The sequence below is a fragment of the Capricornis sumatraensis genome, chromosome 2 (assembly GCF_032405125.1).
Source record: "Capricornis sumatraensis isolate serow.1 chromosome 2, serow.2, whole genome shotgun sequence".
NCBI lineage: Eukaryota > Metazoa > Chordata > Mammalia > Artiodactyla > Bovidae > Capricornis > Capricornis sumatraensis.
This window is the reverse complement of record NC_091070.1, coordinates 136,138,301-136,164,388: the sequence shown is the minus strand read 5'-3', so window position 1 is coordinate 136,164,388 and position 26,088 is coordinate 136,138,301. Positions and strand designations below refer to the sequence as shown.

General features: G+C 37.0%; 1 protein-coding gene across 1 annotated transcript in view; it reads right to left on the bottom strand.

Moving 5' to 3' along the window:
* Positions 1-543: 543 nt before the first annotated feature.
* LOC138069452 (mitochondrial adenyl nucleotide antiporter SLC25A24-like) overlaps positions 544-26,088 on the bottom strand; it is a 100,789-nt gene continuing 75,244 nt past the window's right edge. The window contains 6 exon segments of the mRNA XM_068960752.1: positions 544-632; positions 2,754-2,876; positions 4,024-4,174; positions 12,633-12,800; positions 15,561-15,668; positions 22,853-23,005. Of these exon segments, the coding sequence (XP_068816853.1) occupies positions 544-632; positions 2,754-2,876; positions 4,024-4,174; positions 12,633-12,800; positions 15,561-15,668; positions 22,853-23,005 (792 nt within the window).

Here is a 26,088-nt window from a genome sequence, read left to right as displayed (position 1 = left end):
ATATTAAGATAAATATGAGTTCTCACTGATGTCTCCAACAGTAGCCCTTTACACATAGAATAGGGCCTCCTGCTCTTGTTTATCTCTAACCTTCCACTCGAACAGTGAGAAAGGTGGCTCCCATCATCTGCCAACATGTACTTAACTATCAAATTTCAGTATACATGCATGCATGTGTTAGTTGCTCAGTCGTGTCCTACTCTTTGCAATCCCATGGACTGTAGCCCGCCAGGCTCCTCTGTTCATGGAATTCTCCAGGCAAGAGTGCTGGAGTGGGTTGCCATTCTATTCTCCAGGGGATCTTCCCGACCCAGGGATCAAACCTGGGTCTCCCACATTGCAGGCAGATTCTTTACCATCTGAGTTACCAGGGAAGCCCATACATATATAGTGGTTTCAGAATTGTTAAACTGTACCTTGTGGGAAGCAACTTTTATCAACTATAGCGTAATGCTCGTGTGCAGTTCTTTTTGCCTTTAGTCTTAACAGACTTGTGGAAGCACATTTTGATGGTCATAATCTTTGTAGGGGTGGCTCTGACATTTATGAGGGAGGATTCAGGAATGCTAAATGTCCTGGAATGTGATGCACAATTCTGTACAAAATATTGCATACATGACTTAAACATCCCACTGGCCATTTGTGCAAGTAAAACCTGTTTATTATCTATTTTTACACTGTTTTAATTTTCATTAAACAGTTCAAGAAAGTAGGTATCATGTAAAGCAAGGGAAAAATCACATTTCTTTTGTTCAGAATGTTACCAAGTAAACATTTATCATTTGGGAAAATAATGTCACTGATGGTAACACTGCATGTGGTGCCAAAGCTGCCAAAGCAACTTCTCTGCACCTGTTGTTGTCACATTTGTATAATTCTATGTGTGTATACAAACATGCTTATTTATGCTTTATTTTAAATGTCAAATACAAGGAAAAACTGTCTAAAGATTCAACTGAATATATTTTGTCTTACTTGGAGTTCCTGGTTCCACTGAAATGAGGTAGATGCTAAGTTTTTAATTGTTCTACTTCTCCTAGAAACTGGAGGAAAAGTAAAAGGAAATAAAATCCCTTAAATACATTTCAGTGAAAATGGGAGAGAGTGAAAAATCTGAAAATTTCAAAATTGGGCATGAGTGCTGCCCTAAGGCCCCTAAGAAGATGGCATAGGAGTTTGTAACACATGTCCTAGGGAGGAACAGAGGAGTTAGCAGTAGGAGATCTCGGAAATCACAAAATGTTGTACCCTAAGAGAGGGCCCTATGTGTAGAGGAAACTGTGTTGAGCAAGACTGAAACTGGTACGACACACGAAGGGGAGAGGCAAAAAGAGAATGCTCAGAAAGTGCTGGTGGACTGAGGCTCTGAAGGTGCAGATTTCACTAAGTTTCCACACACTAAACCTTCCAAGATTGCAGCATCTTGGAATGTGATTACTTTGTTTCCTGGTGATGGAATCCTTTAAAGAATGTGTGCAAGCCCAGGGGTCCTTAACTAGACTGGGTTTAAGAACCCAGCAAGAGGAGATATGACTACACAAAGGCAGTGATTTTAAGTTGTGCCCCTAAGCAATGAAGCTTAGAAAGCTACCTTGGCCTCCTCTACCAGAAAAAGATGTGCCCTGGAGAAGGGATGAAAGTATTCTGGTTAATGGAGACTATTAAGTGCCACTATAGATTAATAACTTTGCATTATGGTATAAACCTTAGACTTGTGAGTAATTTTGGTTAATTTATCACCAAGAAACTGATCACCTTGAGGAAATGAATAAAGTCAAATTCTCATATCAGCAAGGCTAAGTCTCCAGGCCTGGACTGTAGTCTGTTTAGCCTGGCAGTTCTTCAGCTGAGTCCATTGTGGCCAACCGGCCCATTACCACTGTCTCATCACACCTTCATTTAATTCCAGCATAGAATATGATTCTTTTTTTCATAAAACCGAGGAGACAGATTTGGAATTTCAACTGACTCAAGTTGAAATAATTTGAAATAAGAATTGCTTTTATAAATAATGGATTTAATTTTAAAAACTCAAATATTTTTCAAGCAGAAGATAAAAGAAAATTCCTCCAATGCTAATTTGTTTTCAGTGCTGACTTCCTTTAAACAGCTGAAAGTATCAAGAATAAAAATCAACCAACAATGTTTACATTTGCAAATGAAAGTACCCAGAAAAATAAGCAATGTGTTATCATGTCATCACTATTCCACTATAATCTGATAGAAGGAATTGTGAAACCCACATTTTATTTTGCTTAAAAGAAGGGAACTAGACTGATCTTCCATAAACATCAATTTTAAATGCACTGATTGTTCTTTTGGTGTATAAAACATTTCAAGCTCTGCTTTTTCAAAAATTGCTTAAATACAAAAGAGCTAACACAAACTGCTACAACTGACCAAACGTTTTATACACTGTTACTATGGTATCTTCCAACCCAATAAAAACAAGTTTCAAGTTAGGATTCTGAGAGTAGTGGGAAGTGTAAATTGAATCTGTGGATGTGAAGGATTTTAAATTAAAGAACTTTAACAGAATAATTATTTAATATATAGATTTTATAACAGATAAAGAGAAAATATTTTAACAATTACTTGATATCTCTTTCCTTTCAGGAAAAAAAGTCAATTTCTCCTTACAAATGAAGTATTACCTTACACTTAGGTAATTATAACAAAGGAAACAATTTGATACTCTACTTCTCAGTGAATCCCACATGGCCTTTCACTTTTTCAAAAAGTGAAGCTAATGCATACTGAGGGAAGCACCTTTATGATGTTTGGCGTGACACCCCTGAAAAATCCCCTTTTTCCTTCTTTGTTATATATATCTTGAATGAGCTGAATCATAGAAGTTGTTCCTTTTTCTTCCAGTGCTACAAAGGAAAAAATCAATGTAATATAACACTTAATCTAAAGATAGTTCAGTGGTTAAAATGAAAATTTATAGAGGCTGAAATTACTTCAAAGTATGCCTCTCTCCCTACCTGTAGAATTGTCCTGTGCAGTCCAAACTGTAGTCTCTAGACACATGAAACTACACATTTAAATTAATTAAAACTAAGCAAAACCAGAAAATCAGTTTGTCAATTGCACTAACAACATTTCAATTGCACTAACATTTCAAGTGATAACCTTGTGTCATTAATGGCTACCATACTGGATAGCACAAATAAAAAACAACTCCATCACTGCAGAAAGCCCTCTTGGACAGCACTTGAAATTCTTTCACAAAGGACCTCAAAGGAGCATCTGGAATTGTGTATGACATACATAGTTTGATAGAGGGATAGACAGATCTTCACCTGAACTGCAATATAAATAAATAAATTAAAACTCACTAAAAAGAGGAGAAAAAGCATTTAAAAGAAGGTAACTTACCACATGACCCCTTGAATAGTTAACTCAGGATGACAATAGGATTATGTGGGGTTTCTTTTTCTTATCAAAAAGTGACACATGTGTTTTCTTATAGTCTAAATTCCTAATATTTCACTTGAGAGAAACAAAAGAGATACCCTCTACTTAATATCTCTTGCTAAATGTACTAGAATACAAAATCACTGTATAGTTCCACAAGTGTACTAAGTTCCTGATGCAAACTATGATAAGAGCAGAACTAGGGGGAAATATGTGCATATTGAGCAAATGTTGACTCCATTTGAAGAAAGAAAAATCTTTTCTATTGTTCTGCATGGAACTGCCTAATTTGAAACTCTGTGGAAATCATCAATAATTGAAGGAAATGTGAAGAGTTCCAAATAAAACATTGGAGAAGAAATAAAATCTAAAATTCACAAGACTCTGCAATAAAACAACAAATCCAAGATTCATGCTTTAAATATCAGAGAATTAGCTTTTGATTTATTTATTAATTCTACCATTTTTATTTTTGAAATCATTAATTTCTACTCATTTAAAACAATTTTTTAATGGTCTTAAGTTAGTTCTTACTACTGTTTCATTAAAATTATTTTAAATAACTTTTAAAACTTATGATTATTTCATTTATATAAAACTCACCTTGAGCCTGCATACGAGTTCTAATAAGGTTCAGAGGGAAGCTGGCCATCTGACCACAAGCATGAGACAGTGTACTACATCCCAGCAAAATCACTATTCCAGGGTCTAGAGAGCCTCTTGCTTGTTGTTCTAGCCAATGATTCTTCAAATGCTGGCAGAAAAAAAGAGTAGTAAATATCCTTTAACTACTGTGCAAGTCTAAGCACAGCACAGCAAGTCTAAGTAGAACAAAGTTCATTGCTCACTCAGTTTCAATAAACATTTTTGAGTAGCTTCTTGATTCAAGAATTATAAGGAGCATTTTCATCAATGTCATCTCATTTAATCCCTACAGAAATTTGTTAATTTTATAAATTTTATAAATGAAGAAAGTAATTCAGAGACTAATGAATTATCAGGTCAGAAAGCTGAAAAATGATAAGTCAAGCTTGGTAACTTGATTTTAGTAACTGTTCTTTCCAAAATCTTCACAAAAAATTGTTCCTACTCTTCCTTGTACAGAGGAGGCATCTCTGGTGTCCTATTGGGCATCAGGTGCAAAGATGTTTTCAAATTAATGATTCATACCATCTCAGTGTGAGTTCCCTGTTTGCTCTCTGTTCATGCTTTATTTTGTTTGGCTTGATTGTTTTGGTCTGTGAGGATATTCAAAGACCCAAGCAAAATATGGAGATTCTCAGAGGGATTAACAGGACACTGCAGAGAAGACTGAATAATGCACTCTAAATTAACAAACCCATTTTTCTCAAATTTTAAGAATGATTCGTCTTTCTAGATTTGCTTTTCTGTGAGTAAAAATGGCCAGAAAAGTTATATACAAATAACTGGTTGAAAATATCACTAAGTGTTTTAGAACTATTCATTAATTAAAGGATACAACTCCACCATTATATACTGGGACAATTACTATCAAATATATAATTTGACACTTTGAAAAAATAAATTTCAAAATGTCCTTACTCAGTGTGCATTTATTACAGTTATGCAATAATAAAGAGAGAAATGTGTAATGGCACTCTGTTACAACAGCAAAAAAAAAATTTAACTGTAAAAATAAAAGAATGGAGGGAACCCAACATAAGCAGGGACAAACAATTTAATACAATCATAGAAAAGAAAATAAATGTATGGTATAATATTGAATAAATTCTATGAAAATGTAACTGTATTTCTTTCAGTGCGAAATGAAATTGGCCATCTTTCACATAATGGTGGTACCACTTATCAGAAATAACCACTAGGCTTGTACCTAGAGAGATATTTTTCTTGTATTGAGAAAGAATTTTAAGTTAATCTAGTCACATACTCTCAATGTCCTTATAACAAAGGACATTGTTGGTTGGTATATATTGTTAGATATATTCTATATATTGTTATTTACATGGTATATATTTTTAAAGTGGTCTACCTGAAGCAGATGAATAGTCATAAAATGAAATGACTGGCTGAAGTAAGGAGAGCAACCTACACTTCACTGGAAGGCTGTTTACACTATCGCTCTTGCCTCTCGCCCCACTCCCCCCAGTTACTACTCTGCTCAATTCTCATTTTCACAACTGTACAATATTATTTCAGTTTTCTTAGCTTTAACTGATATTACATCAGATTTTTCTAGGGAGCTAAAAAACCTGAATTCCAGACTTCTTCCAAGAACAATGAAATCAGAATATCCTAGGATATAGCCCAAGAATCTTATTTCTTAAATATGCACAGGCAAATGATTCTGATATGTATATAGAGTTGAAAACAACTATTTTATCAGCACTGAGGTCCTTAATTATTTTTTCAGACCCGCCCCTCTTAACTATGACCTCATAACTATTCTCTAGCTTTTATGTTACTTATCAGTTCAGTTCAGTTCAGTCGCTCAGTTGTGTCCGAATATTTGTGACCTCATGAACCACAGCACACCAGGCTTCCCTGTCCATCACCAACTTCCAGAGTTCACCCAAAACCATGTCAATCGAGTCAGTGATGCCATCCAGCCATCTCATTCTCTGTCGTCCCCTTCTCCTCCTGCCCCCAATCCCTCCCAGCATCAGGGTCTTTTCCAATGAGTCAACTCTTTGCATGAGGTGGCCAAAGTATTGGAGTTTCAGCTTCAACATCAGTCCTTCCAATGAACACCCAGGACTGATCTCCTTTAATATGGACTAGTTGGATCTCCTTGCAGTTCAAGGGACTCTCAAGAGTCTTCTCCAACACCACAGTTCAAAAGCATCAATTCTTCGGTGCTCAGCTTTCTTCACAGTCCAACTCTCACATCCATACATGACCACTGGAAAAACCATAGCCTTGACTAGATGGACCTTTGTTGGCAAGGTAATATCTCTGCTTATCAATATGCTATCTAGGTTGGTCATAACTTTCCTTCCAAGGAGTAAGCGTCTAATTTCATGGCTGCAGTCACCATCTGCAGTGATTTTGGAGCCCCCAAAAATAAAGTCTGACACTGTTTCCACTGTTTCCCCATCTATTTGTCATGAAGTGAAAGGACCAGATGCCATGATCTTAGTTTTCTGAATGTTGAGTTTTAAGCCAACTTTTTCACTCTCCTCTTTCACTTTCATCAAGAGGCTCTTTAGTTCCTCTTCATTTTCTGCCATAAGGGTGGTGTCATTTGCATATCTGAGGTGATTGAGATTTCTCCTGGCAATCTTGATTCCAGCTTGTGCTTCATCCAGCCCAGCGTTTCTCATGATGTACTCTGCATATACGTTAAATAAGCAGGGTGACAATATACAGCCTTGACAGACTCCTTTTCCTATTTGGAACCAGTCTGTTGTTCCATGTCCAGTTCTAACTATTGCTTCCTGACCTGCATACAGGTTTCTCAAGAGGCAGGTTAGGTGGTCTGGTATTCCCATCTCTTTCAGAATTTTCCACAGTTTATTGTGATCCACACAGTCAAAGGCTTTGGCATAGTCAATAAAGCAGAAATAGATGTTTTTCTGGAACTCTCTTGCTTTTTCCATGATCCAGCAGATGTTGGCAATTTGATCTCTGATTCCTCTGCCTTTTCTAAAACCAGCTTGAACATCTGGAAGTTCACAGTTCACATATTGCTGAAGCCTGGCTTGGAGAATTTTGAGCATTACTTTACTAGCGTGTGAGATGAGTGCAATTGTGCAGTAGTTTGAGCATTCTTTGGCATTGCCTTTCTTTGGGATTGGAATGAAAACTGACCTTTTCCAGTCCTGTGGCCAGTGCTGAGTTTTCCAAATTTGCTGGCATATCGAGTGCAGCACTTTCATAGCATCATCTTTCAGGATTTGAAATAGCTCAACTGCAATGCCATCACCTCCACTAGCTTTGTTCATAGTGATGCTTTCTAAGGCCCACTTGACTTCACATTCCAGGATGTCTGGCTCTAGGTGAGTGATCACATAATCATGATTATCTGGGTCATGAAGCTCTTTTTTGTACAGTTCTTCTGTGTATTCTTGCCACTTTTTCTTAATATTTTCTGCTTCTGTTAGGTCCATACCATTTCTGTCCTTTATCGAGCCCATCTTTGCATGAAATGTTCCCTTGGTAGCTCTAATTTTCTTGAAGAGATCTCTAGTCTTTCCCATTGTTTTGTTCCCATTCTGCTGCGTGGGCGCAGGAGGGCCAAGATGAGCTACTCCACGTTCAAGGTCAGGAGGGGCAGCTGTGAGGAGATACCCCTCGTCCAAGGTAAGAAGCAGTGGCTGTGCTTTGCTGGAGCAGCAGTGAAGAGATACTCCACGTCCAAGGTAAGAGAAACCCAAGTAAGACGATAGGTGTTGCGAGAGGGCATCAAAGAGCAGACACACTGAAACCATAATCACAGAAAACTAGTCAATCTGATTACATGGACCAGAGCCTTGTCTAATTCAATGAAGCTAAGCCATGCTATGTGGGGGCAACTTAAGATGGGAGGGTCATGGTGGAGAGGTCTGACAGGATGTGGTCCACTGGAGAAGGGAATGGAAAACCACTTCAGTATTCTTGCCTTGAGAACCCCCATGAACAGTATGAAAAGGCAAAAAGATAGGACACTGAAAGATGAACTCCCCAGGTCAGTAGATGCCCAATATGCTACTGCAGATCAGTGGAGAAATAACTCCAGAAAGAATGAAGGGATGGAACCAAAGCAAAAACAACACCCAGTTGTGGATGGGATTAGTGATAGAAGCAATATTGTAAAGAGCAATATTGCATAGGAACCTGGAATGTTAGGTCCATGAATCAAGGCAAATTGAAAGTGGTCAAACAGGAGATGGCAAGAGTGAACGTCGACATTCTAGGAATCAGAGAATTAAAAAGGACTGGAATGGGTGAATTTAACTCAAATGACCATTATATCTACTACTGTGGACAGGAATCCCTCAGAAGAAATGGAGTAGCCATCATAGTCAACAAAAGAGTCCAAAAGGCAGTACTTGGATGCAATTTGAAAAACGACAGAATGATCTCTGTTCGTTTCCAAGGCAAACCATTCAATATCATGGTAATCCAAGCCTATGCCCCAACTAGTAATGCTGAAGAAGCTGAAGTTGAATGGTTCTATGAAGACCTACAAGACCTTTTAGAACTAACACCCAAAAAAGATGTCCTTTTCATTATAGGGGACTGGAATGAAAGTTAGGAAGTCAAGAAATACCTGGAGTAACAAGCAAATTTGGCCTTGGAGTACAGAAAGAAGCAGGGCAAAGGCTAATAGAGTTTTGCCAAGAGAACACACTCGTCATAGCAAACACCCTCTTCAACAACACAATAGAAGACTCTATACATGGACATCACCAGATGGTCAACACCAAAATCAGATTGATTATATTCTTTGCAGCCAAAGATGGAGAAGCTCTATACAGTCAGCAAAAACAGGACCGGGAGTTGACTGTGATTCAGATCATGAACTTTTTATTGCCAAATTCAGAGTTAAATTGAAGAAAGTGGGGAAAACCACTAGACAATTCAGGTATGACCTAAATCAAATCCCTTATGATTATACAGTGGAAGTGAGAAATAAATTTAAGGGACTAGATCTGATGATAGAGTGCCTGATGAACTATGGACGGAGGTTCGTGACATTGTACAGGAGACAGGGATCAAGACCATCCCCATGGAAAAGAAATGCAAAAAAGCAAAATGGCTGTCTGAGGAGGCCTTACAAATAGCTGTGAAAGGTAGAGAAGCGAAAAGCAAAGGAGAAAAGGAAAGATATAAGCATCTGAATGCAGAGTTCCGAAGAACAGCAAGGAGAGATAAGAAAGTCTTCCTCAGCAATCAGTGTTACTTATAATTCACAGTAAATGTCAGATGTCAGCTTAATTCTTCTTCATAGAGGTGTTTCAAGTTTAAAGTAACTGGTGCAATAGAAAACTATGAGACAATCATAAAGAGTAAATTCCTAAGTAAGAAAAATGAAGTGATAAGTTTAGAGTAGAATATTTAGAATTTGAGTAATCGCCACAAATAGCTCTGGAGTATAATCAGCTCAGTTTGGGGGTTTTATTGTTCTTTCTTTTTAAAATTAAACTATAGTTGAGTTATAATATTGTGTTAGTTTCAGGTGTACATCCGAGTTTTGTATATATATAAATTTTCAGATTCTTTTCTACTAGATAAGATATACTGAATATAGTTCCCTGTGCCATACAGTAAATTCTTGTTTATCTATTTTATATACAGCAATGTGTATTTGCTAATTCTATGCTCCTAATTTGCAGCCACTTCCCCTTTGGTAATCAAATAAACCATATGTTTATTTTATGTGTCTCTGAGTCTGTTTCTGTTTTGTAAATTAAATCATTTATACTATTTTTTAGATTCCACATATAAGTGATCAAATTGCCAACATAAGTTGAGAGAAAAAGCAAGAGATTCCAGAAAAACATCTACTTCTGCTTCATTGACTACACTAAAGCCTTTGACTGTGTGGAACACAACAAACTGTGGAAAATTCTTAAAGAGATGGAAATACCAGACCATCTTATCTGCCTCCTGAGAAATCTATATGCAGGTCAAGAAGCAACAGTTAGAACTGGACATGGAACAAAGGACTGGTTCCAAACTGAGAAAGGAGTATGTCAAGGCTGTATATTGTCACCCTGCTTATTTAACTTTTATGCAGAGTACCTCATGTGAAATTCTGGGCTGGATGAAGCACAAGCTGGATCAAGACTGCCAGGAGAAATATCAATAACCTCAGATATGCAGATTACACCACCCTAATGGTAGAAAGAAAATAAAGTTTTTCACTGTTTCCATTGTTTCCCCATCTATTTGGCATTAAGTGATGGGACCAGATGCCATGAAGTGATGGGACCGGACGCCTTGATCTTAGTTTTTTGATTGTTGAGTTTTAAGCCAGCTTTTTCACTCTCCCTTTCACTTTCATCAAGATCTTTAGTTCCTCTTCTTTGGAAAAGTGTCTCTTTAGGACTTCTGTCCATTTTTTGGTTGAGTTTTTTGTTGTTGTTTTTCTTTTCTTTTTTGATACTGAGGTATTTTTACCTTTTAGAAATTATGCCTTTGTCAGTTGCATTGTTTGCAAATATTTTCTCTCATTCTGTAGGATGTACTTTCATTTTGTTTACAGTTTCCTTTTCTGTGCAAAAGTATTTCCCATTTGCTTATTTTTGCTTTAATTTCTTCTGTCTTAGGAGACTCATTTAAGAAAACATTGGTACAGGAAGGGAAATAAGATGGTGGAATAGAAGGACTTGAGCTCACCTTCTCTTAGGAAAACATCAAAATCACAACTAACTACTAAAGAATCATAGATAAAGTATGCACACTACTAGATAAAAGATCAACAAGGACCTAATGTATAGCACAGGGAATTCTACTGGGAAAAGAATTGAAAAAGAAGGGATATGGGTAAATGTATAATTGAATCACTTTGATGTACACCAGAAACCAACACATTATAAATCAACAAACCTACAATATAAAATAAAAAAAGTTTAAAGCAAAATATTGGTATGATTTATGTCCAAGAATGTTTTGCTATGTCCTCTTCTACGAGTTTTATGGGCTCATGTATTATATCTAACTCTTTAGGCCACTTTGGTTTATTTTTGTATATGCTGTGAGGAAGTGTCCTAACTTCATTGATTTACATGAGGCTGTCCAGCTTTGCCAACAAGACTTGCTGAAGAGGCTGTATTTTCTCCATTGTATATCCCTTTCTCCTTTGTCAAAGATTAACTGATCACAGGTGTGTGTGTTTATTTCTGGGCTCTCTACTGTTCAACTGATCTAGATATATACGTTTTTGTGCCAATGACACACTTTTTGGTTACTGTAAATTTTGTAGTATTGTCTGAAGTCTAGGAGGGTTATGCCTCCACTTTATTCTTTTTCTTCAGTATTGCTTATGCAGTTATGAGCCTTTTCTGTTCCATATAAATTTTAGTATTATTTGTTCTAGTTCTGTGAAAAATGTCATGTGTAATTTGATAGGGATTGCATTAAATCTGTAGATAGCATTGTGTACTATGACCAGTTTAACAATATTGATTTTTCCAATCCAAGATATCTTTCCAGTTTTTAAATCATCTTCAGCTTCCTTTATCAATAATTTATATTTCTCAGTGTACAGGTCTTTCACCACCTTGGTTAGGTTTATTTCTAGGGTTTTTTGACCCCAATTTTAAACAGGAATTTTTTTAACTTTCTTTTTTTAATATTTCATTGTTAGTGTAAAGAAATTGAACGCTTTCTGAGTGTTAATCTTGTACCAGCTACCTTGCTGAATTAATCATTTCTAGTAGTTTTTGTGTGGAGTCTTTAGGGTTTTCTATATAGAGTATCCCGTCATTTGCATATAATGACAATTTTACCTTTTCCCTTCCAATCTCCATATCTTTTAGGTGTTTTTTGTTGTTTGATTGTTGTGACTAGGATTTCTAATAATATGTTGAATAGAAATGGTGAGAGTGGGCAATCCTTGTTTTGTTTCAGAATTTAGAAAGAAGGCTTTTATAATAGCTTTCACTGTTGAGTATTATATTGCTGTGGGTTTGTCATAAATATTCCCTCTATACCCTTTTGGTGAGAGATGCTATCATGAATGGATGTTGAATTTTATCAAATGCTTTTTCTGCATTTATTGAGATGATCATGTGGTTTTCATCTTTTCTTTTGTTGATGCGCTGTATCACACTGATTGATTTGTGTATGCTGAACCATCTGTCTGACCCAGGGATGGATCCAACTTGGTTGTGGTGTGTGATCTTTTTTCTGTGTTGCTGGGTTTGCAACAAAATGTGTTTGGATTTGTAACAAAAATGTGTTGAGCATTTTTGTATCTATATTCATCAAAGACACTGGCTTGCAATTTTCTTTTTTTGTAGTATGTTTGATTTTGCTATCAAGATGACAGTGGCTTCACAGAAAGGTCTTCCTTTATTATTACCAAAAACTAATTCAAACAAAAAAGTACAAAACAAAAAATTATTACTAGACTAGCAGACAACTAACATATAAAAAGAAAAGCCAAATAAAACAATTCAGTTCACTTCTTGGTTGGAAGCTATTTCATCAAAAGTCATTTATAGCCAGATTTTTAGAATAAAAACTAGTATTGAATCAAATTTTCAAATCTAACACAAAACATCATGTTATAAGAATAAGCTCACCTCATAAACACAAAGATCTATGCCTGCATAAGGTATAATTCCTAGCAAGTTAGGAATATAACCTTTGAAAAAGGCTCTAGCACCTTCTTGCTTCAGAAGCTGCTTGCCACAATCAATAATCCCTGAGTACTGTCCAGTTTTACCTACAGCCAGCCTGGTCTTTATAACCTAAATGTGAAAGAATACAATATAAATATATTGATCAGATTCACTCAACTTACCTAGCAATCGATTAAACTGTATTAGGTCATGATGTTTGCTAATTATCATAGAAATAAAAAAAGAAAGCAATCTCAAATATAATTTTAACTTTTTGCTAACCCTTAATTATAAACAACTGTTACAGTACGGAGGTTTTTTAAAATTATTTAAACAGGAAAATATAATTAAGCATTTGTGGCTTTAATTGATATACCCACTCAAACACCTTTCATGTGCTATAAGGAAACATATTCTAAATCAAACCAACTGAGATAACATTATTGATTTAAGATAAAGCAATAAGATTTTCTAGACAAGAATACTGAAGGTGGTAGTCATTCCCTTCTCCAGGGGATCTTTCCGACCCAGGGATCGAACCTGGTCTCCCGCGTTGCACGCAGATTCTTTATTGTCTGAGCTACCAGGGAAGCCCAAAATAAAGCAGCTATAGTCAAAATTCAAATTTTACAAAAGTATATGGTCATGGTAAAGTGAACAAGTATGGAAAAAACATTCTATAATATGTTAAAAATACATACTCTGGGAACTATGGTTAAAAACAGGGTCTATAAACTAATTTAATATAACTTGGGTTCACTTTGTGCTCATAAAGTAATAACATAACATGGGTTATGAAGACAATATAGCCTCTTGTAGGCTGTCTGTGATCCATCTTCCTATGTTTATAGTAATTCTTCTGATAGAACTTCACTTATTGTCCTTTTAATTGCTATTAATCTAATTTAAGGGAGTTCCAGATACACTTCTTAAAGAAGGAAATGGCAACCCACTCCAGTACTCTTGTCTGGAGAATCCCATGGACAGAGGAGCCTGGCCAGCTCTGGCTCATAGGGTTGCAAAGAGTCAGACACAACTGAAGTGACTTAACATGCACACACACAGATATACTTGGAGAAATGGCCCTCTAAAATATCCAAGACAAGAAAAACACAAACTTTGTCTTGATTGGGCAACTGTGTATCTTGATGGAGCTTCCTCTGAGTAGTCAGTTGGAAGCCCTCTGTACGAACTTCTCTGCAGGACCCAACACTGGATAATCCCATTCTTAAAACTCTTTGCCTTCTCCAGGGCAATGCACTCTCTTCTTACCCAAGTAAATTTTTTCTGTCTGCTTCCCTGGCATGTTTTTTGCTCCTTTCATTCTCTAAACTAAGATTTTCTCAAAAGTTAAAAATAAAATTATGACTTATTTCTAACCAATTTCAAGGCTTTCACTAACACTTCTTCACAGATGACACATCAAGACTTGAAATCTCTCAAGTCTTAGTATTATATTTGCAACTGCCTGTAGAAAATCATAACTCAGTTGCCCACCAATAACTCAAATACAGGCAAACCTGAACTCATCATCTTTCAGAGTCTGGCTCACTTCCTCCGTTCTGTACCTCTGTTAGAGACCTAACTCAGACATAACTCTCCTAAACATTTGGGCACAGAACCCAGACAGAACTTTGCCATCTTCCTTTCCCTTTCTTCTGTTTTCCATTTCTCAAGTGATCGGTTCTTATGACTGTTCTAATGTGAGTCAATTTCTCCTAGTCAGTATCATATGTCAAGTCCTTATTGTCACTTCTCTGAATGATAGCAACATCTTGTATCTAGTCATCTCATTTCTCTAGTCTCTGCTCCTCTAAAAAACTTTACCAGGATTATACTTCAAGCTCAAAAGTCTTTAATGGCTCTTATTTTTTAAGAAATTAAAACTAAATTTCTTAGGTTGCATTGATAAGCCATTTTGATCTGGTCCCAGCCCATTATTTATAGTATTATCCTATGTACACCTGAATATCTGCTCTTAACCCCTATTCCTTTGCTCAAGTTGTTATTTACACCTAAAATCCACTTCCTCATCATCTCCAAACATCGAAATTCTAAGTCAAACTCACACATTCAACTCATGTCCTTCATGAAATTCATTAACTGGGATAATATCTCCCTTCTGAATTTTCATAATACTTGGTATTGACCTCCCTTCTAGAATTTATATTTATATTTGGACCCACTCCAGTATTCTGTGCTGGAGAATTCCATGGACTGTATAGTTCTTGGGGTTGCAAAGAGTTGGACACGACTAAGCAACTTCCACTTTCACTTTTCATCATTACTGATGTACATATTCTATCTCCCCTTCTGGACTATAATAAGCTCCATGACCAAAATGCCTGTCTGATTCAACTCTGGATCCAGAGAAGTACTTTAAAGTTTGTGGTTGTTCAATACAAATTTGATTTTATTAATGAATAAGTGATTCTATCAATTAATTGGAGAAATCAAATTATTTATCTTCTTAGTTCCCTGGCGGCTCAGAGGGTAAAGCGTCTGCCTGCAATGCAGACAACCTGGGTTCAATCCCTGGGTCAGGAAGATCCCCTGGAGAAGGAAATGGCAACCCACTCCAGTACTCTTGCCTGGAAAATCCCATGGACAGAGAAGCCTAGTAGTCTTCAGTCCATGGGATTGACAAAGAGTCAGGCACAACTGAGCAACTTCATTTTCACTTTCACAGTACAATACTAATTTTATCCTAAACCAAAAAAGACTGGGCAACTGACAGTTACTAAGGGCAACTGACACTTCATGTGAGACACATCTTATAGCTATAATGCTATTTATTGCATAAAATACTGATCTGTGATTCACTTATTTTTTTAATTAAAGTTATCATTAAAAACATCCCTTTAGTTAAAATTTTATAATAGTACATACCTCCATAGGGTAAATACAGGTCTGTGCAGTTGCACCAGCCAATGAACCAGATATAAGTCTTTCAATAATTCCTATTTTAGCACCATCCGAACTAAGCCATTTCTTATACTGTATAAATAAAAAATTAAAATGTATAAAATTACTGAAATGGAATATACATTGTTTCTTTGTTTATAACATTAATATTAGTAACAATTATTTGAAAAAAGTATTTCAGACACCCAACATTTGAATATCTAGTGGAATATCTAGTAGAACATCTGATTTTAATTTTATGCAATTAATTGTCTGAGATAATAAGTAAGACCCCTCTATTTTGGCCTCCTTTTCCTCTTTTATTCTGCAGAATAAGTTAGCTATTCATGAATTCAGCATTTCATAAAAGGCATGCAAATAACACAAAGGAACTGTATTCTCTTACCTCTTTTTAGCCCCACCCCTTACACATGGAACACACTTCATATTTTTGGATAGTAGATAATCAGGAATAGTAACTTTATGTGAGAGGTTTTTTGTTACCTTAATAACAGAGAGATTATTGAATTACATGTGGAAATAAGGAAAACAGAAATATCAGTGTAAAGGTCAGGCTTCACAGGGACTAAACTAAGTTTCATGAAATTGAAACTGGAAAGTCATTTAGGATCCAAGATAACCTCAGCAAGCAGATTATCTTGTTACTTCCTAGGCAAAATGTTTTTCCATTTGCCTCTTCTGATGATCTTTCATCAACATGATTCAGCCACTCTCTAGGAACTAACTCTCTGGTCCTCAAATCAGTAACTCTCCATCAGAAAGTGTGATGGTTCACTTAACATGTTAGAGACTGCTATCTGTTCCCACGTGTGTGTGCTAAGTCACTTCAGTCGTGTCTGACTCTGTGACCCTATGGACTCTAGCCTGCCAGGCTTCTCTGTCTATGGGATTCTCCAGGCAAGAGTACTGGAATGGGTTGTCATTTCCTCCTAGAGGGTATTTTCCTGACCCAGGGATTGAACCTGCATCTTTTACGGCTCCTTCATTGGCAGGTGGGTTCTTTGCCACTAGCACCACCTGGGAAGCCTAGTACTATCTATTCCTAGTCTTATTTGTTCCCAATACCCTTTGTCTTTTTCTTCCATTTAGTGTAACACAGCTGACTCAGCTAGAAACTATATTTTCCTCTTCTTCCTTGCAATAGACTGTATGTTTAAATGATTAATTTTGGCTAATGAGATGTGAGGGGAAGTTAAATGTGGAAATTCTGAGACAGCTCCTTAAACTAAACTATCCTAAACTCCTTTTACCTCCACCTGGGAAATGGCAAAGACAGGTGAAGCCTTGGAACACATATATTGAAGATGGCAGAGTTGTACAGCTAGCCACAGACCACATGCTTCTATCTTACTTAAGCTATTGTATTTTGAACTCCCTTTGTTAAAACATCTTAGAAAGAAACCTAAAGAGTACAAAAATTGATTACTAGATGAATGGTGATGCCATAACTAAAACCTAAAATATGTAGCAATGGCTTTATTATTAAGATACAGATATTACAGTCTAAGAAGGTGATGATCTTTTTAATGCTCTGTGGAAATGCCTGATAAAATTACCTCCTGTGATAACTTAGAAGGAAGACCATGTGCTTTTTGAGCCTGAAGTTACAGGAAAACTAACTGTAAAACCTCAGAATGCTGGACAGTACTGCCTGTTCCTTAATGCTTTTAGCAAGATCTGTGAGACAGGCATTCTCTCTGCCTATCTGCCTTAAGGCCTTCTCAAAAGCTAGTTTGTAAGCACAGATGGAAGGAAATAGAGCTCTGCAAAGGGAGTTGTCACTGCCTGACATAACAGTCAAGGAATGTGGAACTTCCAAGTAGGGAAAGTTACCAGCACAGAAGCTGGTAATGAGACTGTCCTAAAGAACTTATCTACAAAAATCACATCAAGGGTGTTGTCATCTGTCAGGCTATTATTTCAGTTAACATCAACATAGCATACTATAAAAAATGACAAAGAGAAGGAATGACTGAGCATAGGAACTGGAAAATAAAATATCAGGAAAAATATTTTTGGGTCTGTTACTTTGCATGGTACTGACTGGAAACAGACAGACAAGAAGTATAAGAAGTATTGAAAGAACTATATTGCTAGAAAGCCCATGATCATAGCCTATAAAATCCTGTGTTTTTATTGATCTCTAATGCAACTCTGAGGCCCTCAAACATAAGCAGGCAGATAGCTGGCCATGGCAGACATTTCCAGAAGCCTCCATCATATCTGGACAGTTTTGTATAGACTCACAGGCGAATGATTGTCTGAGGAGGCTTTACAAACATCTGAGAAAAGAAGAGAAGACAAGGGCAAAGGAGAAAAGGAAAGATATACCCATCTGAATGCAGAGTTCCAAAGAACAGCAAGTAAAGATAAGAAAGCCTTCTTAAGTGAACAATGCAAAGAAATAGAGGAAAACAACAGAATGGGGAAGACTAGAGATCTCTTCAAGAAAATTAGAGATATAAAGGAAACATTTTATGCAGAGATGGGTGCAATAAAGAACAGGAATAGTATGGATCTAACAGAAGCAGAAGATACTAAGAAGAGGTGGCAAGAATACACAGAAGAACTATACAAAAAAGATCTTAATGACCCAGATAACCATGACGGTGTGATCACTCACCCAGAGCCAGACGTCCTGGGTGCGAAGTCAAGTTGGCCTTAGAAAGCATCACTACAAAGCTAGAGGAGGTGATGGAATTCCATGTGAGCTATTTCAAATACTAAAAGATGATGCTGTGAAAGTGCTGCATTTGGAAAACTCAACGATGGCCACAGAACTGGAAAAGGTCAGTTTTCATTTCAATCCCAAAGAAGGGCAATGCCAAACAATGTTCAAACTACCACACAATTGCATTCATTTCACATGCTAGCAAGGTAATGCTCAAAATCCTTCAAGCCAGGCTTCAACAGTACATGAACCAAGAACTTCTAGATGTATGAGCTGGATTTAGAAAAGGCAGAGGAGCCAGAGATCAAATTACCAACATTCGTTGGATCACAGAAAAAGCTAGAGAATTCAAAAACAAAAACATCTATTTCTGCTTCACTGACTATGCTAAAGCCTCTGTGTAGCTCACAACAAGTTGTGAAAAATTATTAAAGAGATGGGAATAGCAGATCACCTTACTGTTTTCTGAGAAATCTGAGGTCAAGAAGCAACAGAATAAAACATGTAGCAACAGACTGGTTCAAAATTGGGAAAGGAATATGTCAAGGCTGTATATTGTCATCCAGCTTATTTAACTTCTATTCAGAATACACCATGCAGAATGCTGGGCTGGATGAAGCACAAGCTGGAATCAAGATTGCTGGGAGAAATATCAATAACCTCAGGTATGCAGATGACACCACCCCAATGGCAGAAAGTGAAGACGAACTAAAAAGCCTCTTGATGAAGGTGAAAGAGGAGAGTAAAAAGCTGGCTTAAAACTCAACATTCAAAAAACTAAAATCATGGCATCCAGTTCCATCACTTCATGGCAAATAGATGGGCAAACAACGGAAACTTGTTTTGGGGAGGCTCCAAAATCACGTGGATGGCAACTGCAGCCATGAAATTAAAAGACACTTGCTGCTTGGAAGAAAAGCTATGACAACGTATTAAAAAGCAGAGACATTACTTTGCAACAAAGGTCCATCTAGTCAAAGATATGGTTTTTCCAGGAGTCATGTATGGATGTGAAAGTTGGACCATAAAGAAGGCTGAGCACTGAAGAATTGATGCTTTAGAACTGTGGTGTTGGAGAAGATTCTTGAGAGTCCCTTGGATTGCAAAGAGATCAAACCAGAAAATCCTAAAGGAAATCAGTCCTAGGTGTTCATTGGAAGGACTGATGCTAAAGTTGAAGCTCCTAACATTGGCTACCTGAGGCAAAGAGCTTACTCATTAGAAAAGACCCTGATGCTGGGAAAGAGCAGGAGACAACAGAGGACAAGTTGGTTGGATGGCATCACCAACTCAATGGACATGAGTTTGGACAAACTCTGTGAGATGGTGAAGAACGGGGAAGCCTGGCATGCTGCAGACCATGAGGTTGCAAAGAGTTGGACATGACTGAGTGACTGAACAACAGCAACAGTGGCAGAATCCCATCTAAAGAAAAAGCCTCTCATCTCTCTGTTTTCCTGCCTTAGGGTCTTCTGAAAAGCTATGGGAGCCTGTTGAACCTAGAAGTCTGGAAAGTTAAAGTCCTAAGATCATTCTTCATATAAATGGGGATAGGAACTGGTAAGGGCTTCCCTTGTGGCTCAGCAGTAAAGAACTCACATGCCAATGAAGGAGACACGGCTTCCATCCTTGGGGTCTGGAACAGCCCCTGGAGAAGGAAAAGGCAACCCACTCTAGTATTCTTGCCTGGGAAATCCCATGGACAGAGGGGTCTGGCAGGCATCATGTAGTCCATGGGGTTGCAGAGTTGGTCACAACTTAGCAATTGAACAACAATAAATTGGTAGATAAATGCCTTAGCTCCTCTCCTCAGACAGATAATCCTGGGGACTACTCTGTCCACTTCTTACAAGTTCTGGCAGAATCAAGCCCCTACCACCTACAGCTTAACCCTCATTTATGTACACTTACATTGGCTTTTCTTCCTTCTGTGTCTTACTGCATCAGTCCTTCCAATGAATTCCAATTCACCTCTGGGTCAATCCAAACCTAAACATTTGGTACCACTTCAAAAGTGGTCCTACCTACCAATTAAAGACTGTCAGAGTGGATCAAAACCAAAATCCAAATGTATGTTGGCTACAAGAAATCAACTTTAAAGACACATATGTTAAATGCAAATGAGTGGAGAAAAATATACCATGCCAACAGTAATCAAAATAAAGTGGGAGTAGTGATATTAATTTCAGATAGAGCTGACTTCAGAGCAAGGAAAGTTATCAGGGATAAAGATAAAGGGGTCAATTCTACAAAATGACATATTAGTCCTTAAATAATAGTCCTGATAGAATTGCAAAGAGATATAGATGAATGTATTATAATAGTTGGAGATTTCAACATCTTCTATTATAAATGGACATTTCCAGTGGACAGAATATCAGTAATAATATAGCTAAACTAAATAACACCATAACTAAACTGGAAATAACAGACATCCATTGACTACTTCATCCAACAACAGCAGACTACACATTTTTCTCAAGAACACATGGAACACTCACCAAGACAGACCATATTTTGGACCATAAAACAGACCTTAACAAATTTAAAAGAACAGAAATCAAACAATGTCTGCTTCTCAGACCACAAAGGAATTAAACTAGAAATTAATGATAGAAAAATAATTGGAAAATACCAAAATATGTGGCGATTAAACAAAATGCTTCTTTTAAGTAACACACTGGTCAAAGAAGAAATCTCAAGAGAAATTTTAAAATATTTTAACTAAATTAAAATAAAAACACTATCAAAATTAGTGGGAAGCAGTACTTAAGGGGAAGTTTACAGTTTTGAATGTATACATTAGAAGAAAGATAAAAATGAACAAGTTTCCACCTTAGGAAAATAGAAAAAGAAGAGCAAATCAGGCCAAGGGTAAGCAGAAGAAAAGTAATAATAATAATTAGAATAGAAATCAATGAAATTGAAAACAGGAAATCAATTGCTAAAATCAACAAAAATCAACTGCTGGTTTTTTAAAATGTGTTGCTAGAAGGTAAGCCTGCTCATATTATTAGAACTGAATCACTCACCAGTCATAGGCAACAAACACATGATTACTAGTGGTAAATGGGATGATGGTAAGTTATGGTATGCTGTGGCATTACCATTACTAAGATTTTTAGCCAGAGTGGCTTGGGATGAGGTACTAGTAGAAAGAAAAGCATCAAATCGTCAAGTATCATAATACTTGAACAATATGAGACTGTGGACCTGACTGGCTATGATTCACTGCTTTAGAAACTTTGAAGAAAGAGAATGTCAAGTTTAGGTCAGTCAACTATCATTTTAAAAACTATTATGAATACTAAAATGCCTTCCTGGCAGCAATTTAAAGAGACCCTAATTTGAAGAAACCCACTTGCATCTGCGCACACATAGTAGAGCTTCTCCTCGAACTATGGATGAAGTGCCTACCCAAGGCCAAACCCTTCCATGAGCACTAGTTCCCATCTTCTTTCACCCTCTCAGAGACTCAAGGATAGTAATAATTTATATTACTTGCGCTACTCTCTCCTCCATCCTGTCATTAATGTTCCCCTCTTTACTGGATCTTTCTCCTAAGTATACAAACATGCTGTTGCTTCTTCCATTTTTAGAAAATTCTCTATCCCACATCTTCCTATAGTTACCACTCATAGAAAAACTCCTTGAAAGAGTTGTCAGTTCTGACTGTCTCCAGTTTCTATCATCTGTTTTCTCCATGGCATTTATCAACATCTGATTTGTTTGCTGCTGTATCCCCAGAACCTCGAATAAGATCTAGAACACATTAAATGCTCAAGAAACATCTGTTGCTGAAAGAAACATTTCTTGAATGAGTAAGCAAATCCCAATTTATATAAGTGATGTATGTTTTTAAGATGTGCATTACAAGTAAGTCTAGTGTCCTATACAACCATCCATTTGCTTTTAAACAATTTGGGTTGAGAAAGGATAGTATTTATTTTTGATCTTTTCTTAAAATTTTGAGTTCCTCTGACTTTGTAAACCAAGGTTCTACCAAAGAAGCAAATTAATGCTATGTATTATTAAATGTTTAAAGAAAAAAATTACTATAAGATTTACATTGAAAATGGAAAACTGGGGATGCACAGTGTACTCAGACTCTAATGTGATGCTAATAATTTATATTACTTGAAAATAAATACAGCTCATCTCAAAGTGAATTATTTGAGCAAAAGTAAAATCCTAAATCAGATGAACAATGTTTTTTGTTTTGTTTTTGTTTCTTTTTCAGATTAACAAATTTTAAAAGAAATATTCACATTATTAAAAGTAAAAACAATACTGAAATGTTTTTTGAGGGTCTCTCACGTGGGGAAACTGAAATTAAAAGAACTACTAATAGACAATAGAATAGATTATGTTACAGTTATAATATGGTCCAGGGACTATCTCTTGCAAACAAAAGCAATATGAAAATATCAAAAATAAATAAGAATAACTAAAGTCACTTATATTTAAATTCACATCTATTGCTTGAGTACACTCCAGCAATGTTTTATGTTTTCTCTCACAAAAGTATAAAATTTTTAAAATTTAAAATCTGTCTTCTAAAATTCCACAGACAGTAATATCTTACCTGTTCATAGGTCCCAACCTTGAGCGCTGTCTCAGGTGCAATTTTTAAAACATTTACACCATTTCCTCGCCAAAGAGAAAGAATTCCACCTTCTTTTACCATCTGCTTAAACCCATCCAGCAATTTCATTTTCCCTGACTGTAAACTATGAATCTAGAAATAAAAAGCAAATTTACCTATTTTAAAATTTATTTTGCTGGTAATATAGCATTGATATTATGACTAATAAAATAATGATACATATATGTATAAACTTATGATCTTCAAAATAATTTTCATTTTCCTTTAGAGACATATAAACCTGATAACATTAATTGGCTGTTGTCCCCAAATACATACTTTAACTTCACACATGAAAAAAAAAAGAATTAAACAAACAGGTATAACTTGGTTTTCAGAGAATTTTTTCATACACAAGATGTATTGTTGCTGCTAAAATGTTACAGGTTCATTAAAGAGTACATTGAAGTGGATGAAAACTACATCAAACTTTCAATACTCCAGGGTAGAGAGGTGTTATTGGTTGAATTGTGTGTCCCCTGAAATCATATGCATGTCCAGTCACTTCAGTTGTGTCTAACTCTTTGTGACCCTAAGGACTGTAACCCATCAGGCTCCTCTGTCCATGGGATTGTCCAGACAAGAATACTGGAGTGGGCTGCCAAGCCTTCCTCCAGGGCATCTTCCTGACCCCGAGATCAAACCTGCATTTCTTATGTCTCCTGAATTGGTGGGCAGATTCTTTACCACTAGTGCCACCTGGGAAGGCTGAAATTTATATCTTTAAGTCCTAATCCTTAGTGTCTTTGAAAGTGACCTTATTTAGAGACACGGTCTTTACTAGGATAATTAAGTTAAAGTAAGGTCATTAAGTTCGCCCTAAGTATCTGAATGCAGCATTTCAAATAATATCAAGGAGAGATAAGAAAGCCTTCCTCAGTGATCAGTGAAAAGAAATAGAGGAAAACAACAGAATGGAAAAGACTAGAGATCTCTTCAAGAAAATTAGAGATACTAAGGGAACATTTTATGCAAAGATGGGCTCGATAAAGGACAGAAATGGTATGGACCTAACAGAAGCAAAAAATATTAAGAAGAGGTGGCAAGAATACATAGAACTGTACAAAAAAGATTTCCAAGACCCAGATAATCACGATGGTGTGATCATTCACCTAGAGCCAGATATCCTGGAATGTGAAGTCAAGGGGGCCTTAGAAAGCATCACTTCGAACAAAGCTAGTGGAGGTAATGGAATTCCAGTGGAGCTATTTCAAATCCTGGACGATGATGCTGTGAAAGTGCTGCACTCAATATGCCAGCAAATTTGGAAAACTCAGCAGTGGCCACAGACTAGAAAAGGCCAGTTTTCATTCCAACCCCAAAGAAAGGCAATGCCAAAGAATGCTCAAACTACCACACAATTGCATTCATCTCACACACCAGTAAAGTAATGCTCAAAATTCTCCAAGCCAGGCTTCAGCAATACGTGAACCGTGAACTTCCAGATGTTCAAGCTGGTTTTAGAAAAGGCAGAGGAACCAGAGATCAAATTGCCAACATCTGCTGGATCATGGAAAAAGCAAGAGAGTTCCAGAAGAACATCTATTTCTGCTTTATTGACTATGCCAAAGCCTTTGACTGTGTGGATCACAATAAACTGTGGAAAATTCTGAAAGAGATGGGCATACCAGACCACCTGACCTGCCTCTTGAGACACCTGTATGCAGGTCAGGAAGCAACAGTTAGAACTGGACATGGAACAACAGACTGGTTCCAAATAGGAAAAGGAGTATGTCAAGGCTGTATATTGTCACCCTGCTTATTGAACTTATATGCAGAGTACATCATGAGAAACGCTGGCTGGAAGAAGAACAAGCTGGAATCAAGATTGCCGGAAGAAATATCAATAACCTCAGATATGCAGACACCACCCTTATGGCAGAAAGTGAAGAGGAACTAAAACCCTCTTGATATAAGTGAAAGAGGAGAGTTGCCAGAGTCCAGCCCCAGTGGATCCAGGATAATTTGAAGGGGAAATGGAATAGGAGTCCTAGGAAAAAACTTATTTAATTACAGATATAAAGAGAGATTAGAAAAGAATAGCGTAGTAGGAAAATTAGTGGAGAAAAAGAGGCTGAATAACTTGGTTTACATGGAATATCAATCACCACCTACATAGGCCACAGGCGTCTTTCCGTTCTCGCGAAGGAGAGGAGGCACTGAGGCCTCCCCGGTCTGATCTTAGAAGCCCAGGCAAAATTAGCAGGCTTGGTGAGTACTCACGTTCCAGATGGGAATTCAGCCAGAAGGGGAAAGAAAGAATGACATGGGGGAATCAGTCTTTCCAGAAACTGATCTGATTTCTTTATTTTTCAGGTTTGCTTATATACTTTTTGTTATACATAGGGATGAATACAGAGTCACGCGGGGGTCAGCAGACTTGACCCTTGTCACAATCAGGTGCTTCATATAAAATTATACAAAGGTCTTATGGGTTTTACATCATCTTCTGGCCATGAGGCCTGCTGACATTTTATGGCCCTTTCTGATAATGGTCAGTCAACCAGAAAACTTATTTTTTCCAGGGGTGATTTTTTTTTTAAACCAGGTGCCACCCTCCAAATAAAGTTGCATTCCTATAGGGTGAGGGTGTAGTGGGTTACAATCAAGAAAGGAATTTACTTAGCCTAAGGTTTAACACGATTAATCTTAAAGGTTAATACTTATTTCTCCTATATGCTAGTTATATTCATTATAAGGGCAAGGAATATGGAGATTTAGCAGCAAATATTGGCTCAATAAATGAAAAACCCTTCACCAATATAATTTCTAATCAACCCACTAATACTATACTAATAATTTTGTAACTTCTCAAAAGAATTTGTATTTAGAAACTTTTAAAGCATCTCATGCCTCTCATGGTTGGGAGGCTGTAAACAATCACATGTGGCCAGAAGAACCTGCTCAGGCAGGCTAGAGAACCTTCAGAGGAGTTTGTAAGTTGAAACACTCTTGTCACGCCCAGGAATTTTTATTAACTGGAGCTGCAAGTTAACTACTTCTCCAAGAGAAATGGTGATGGGGAAGAGCCCCCTGTAAAGTCAGAGGTATAGGTGAAAGCATAAGACAGACTCTGGTTTGGGGGGTAGATACTTGGGAACAGGGGGTTTCCTGAGGCTCAATCCCACCTTTGCATGTGCTGAAGCCTCCTTCCTCATGACCTTTGCCATAGGTGG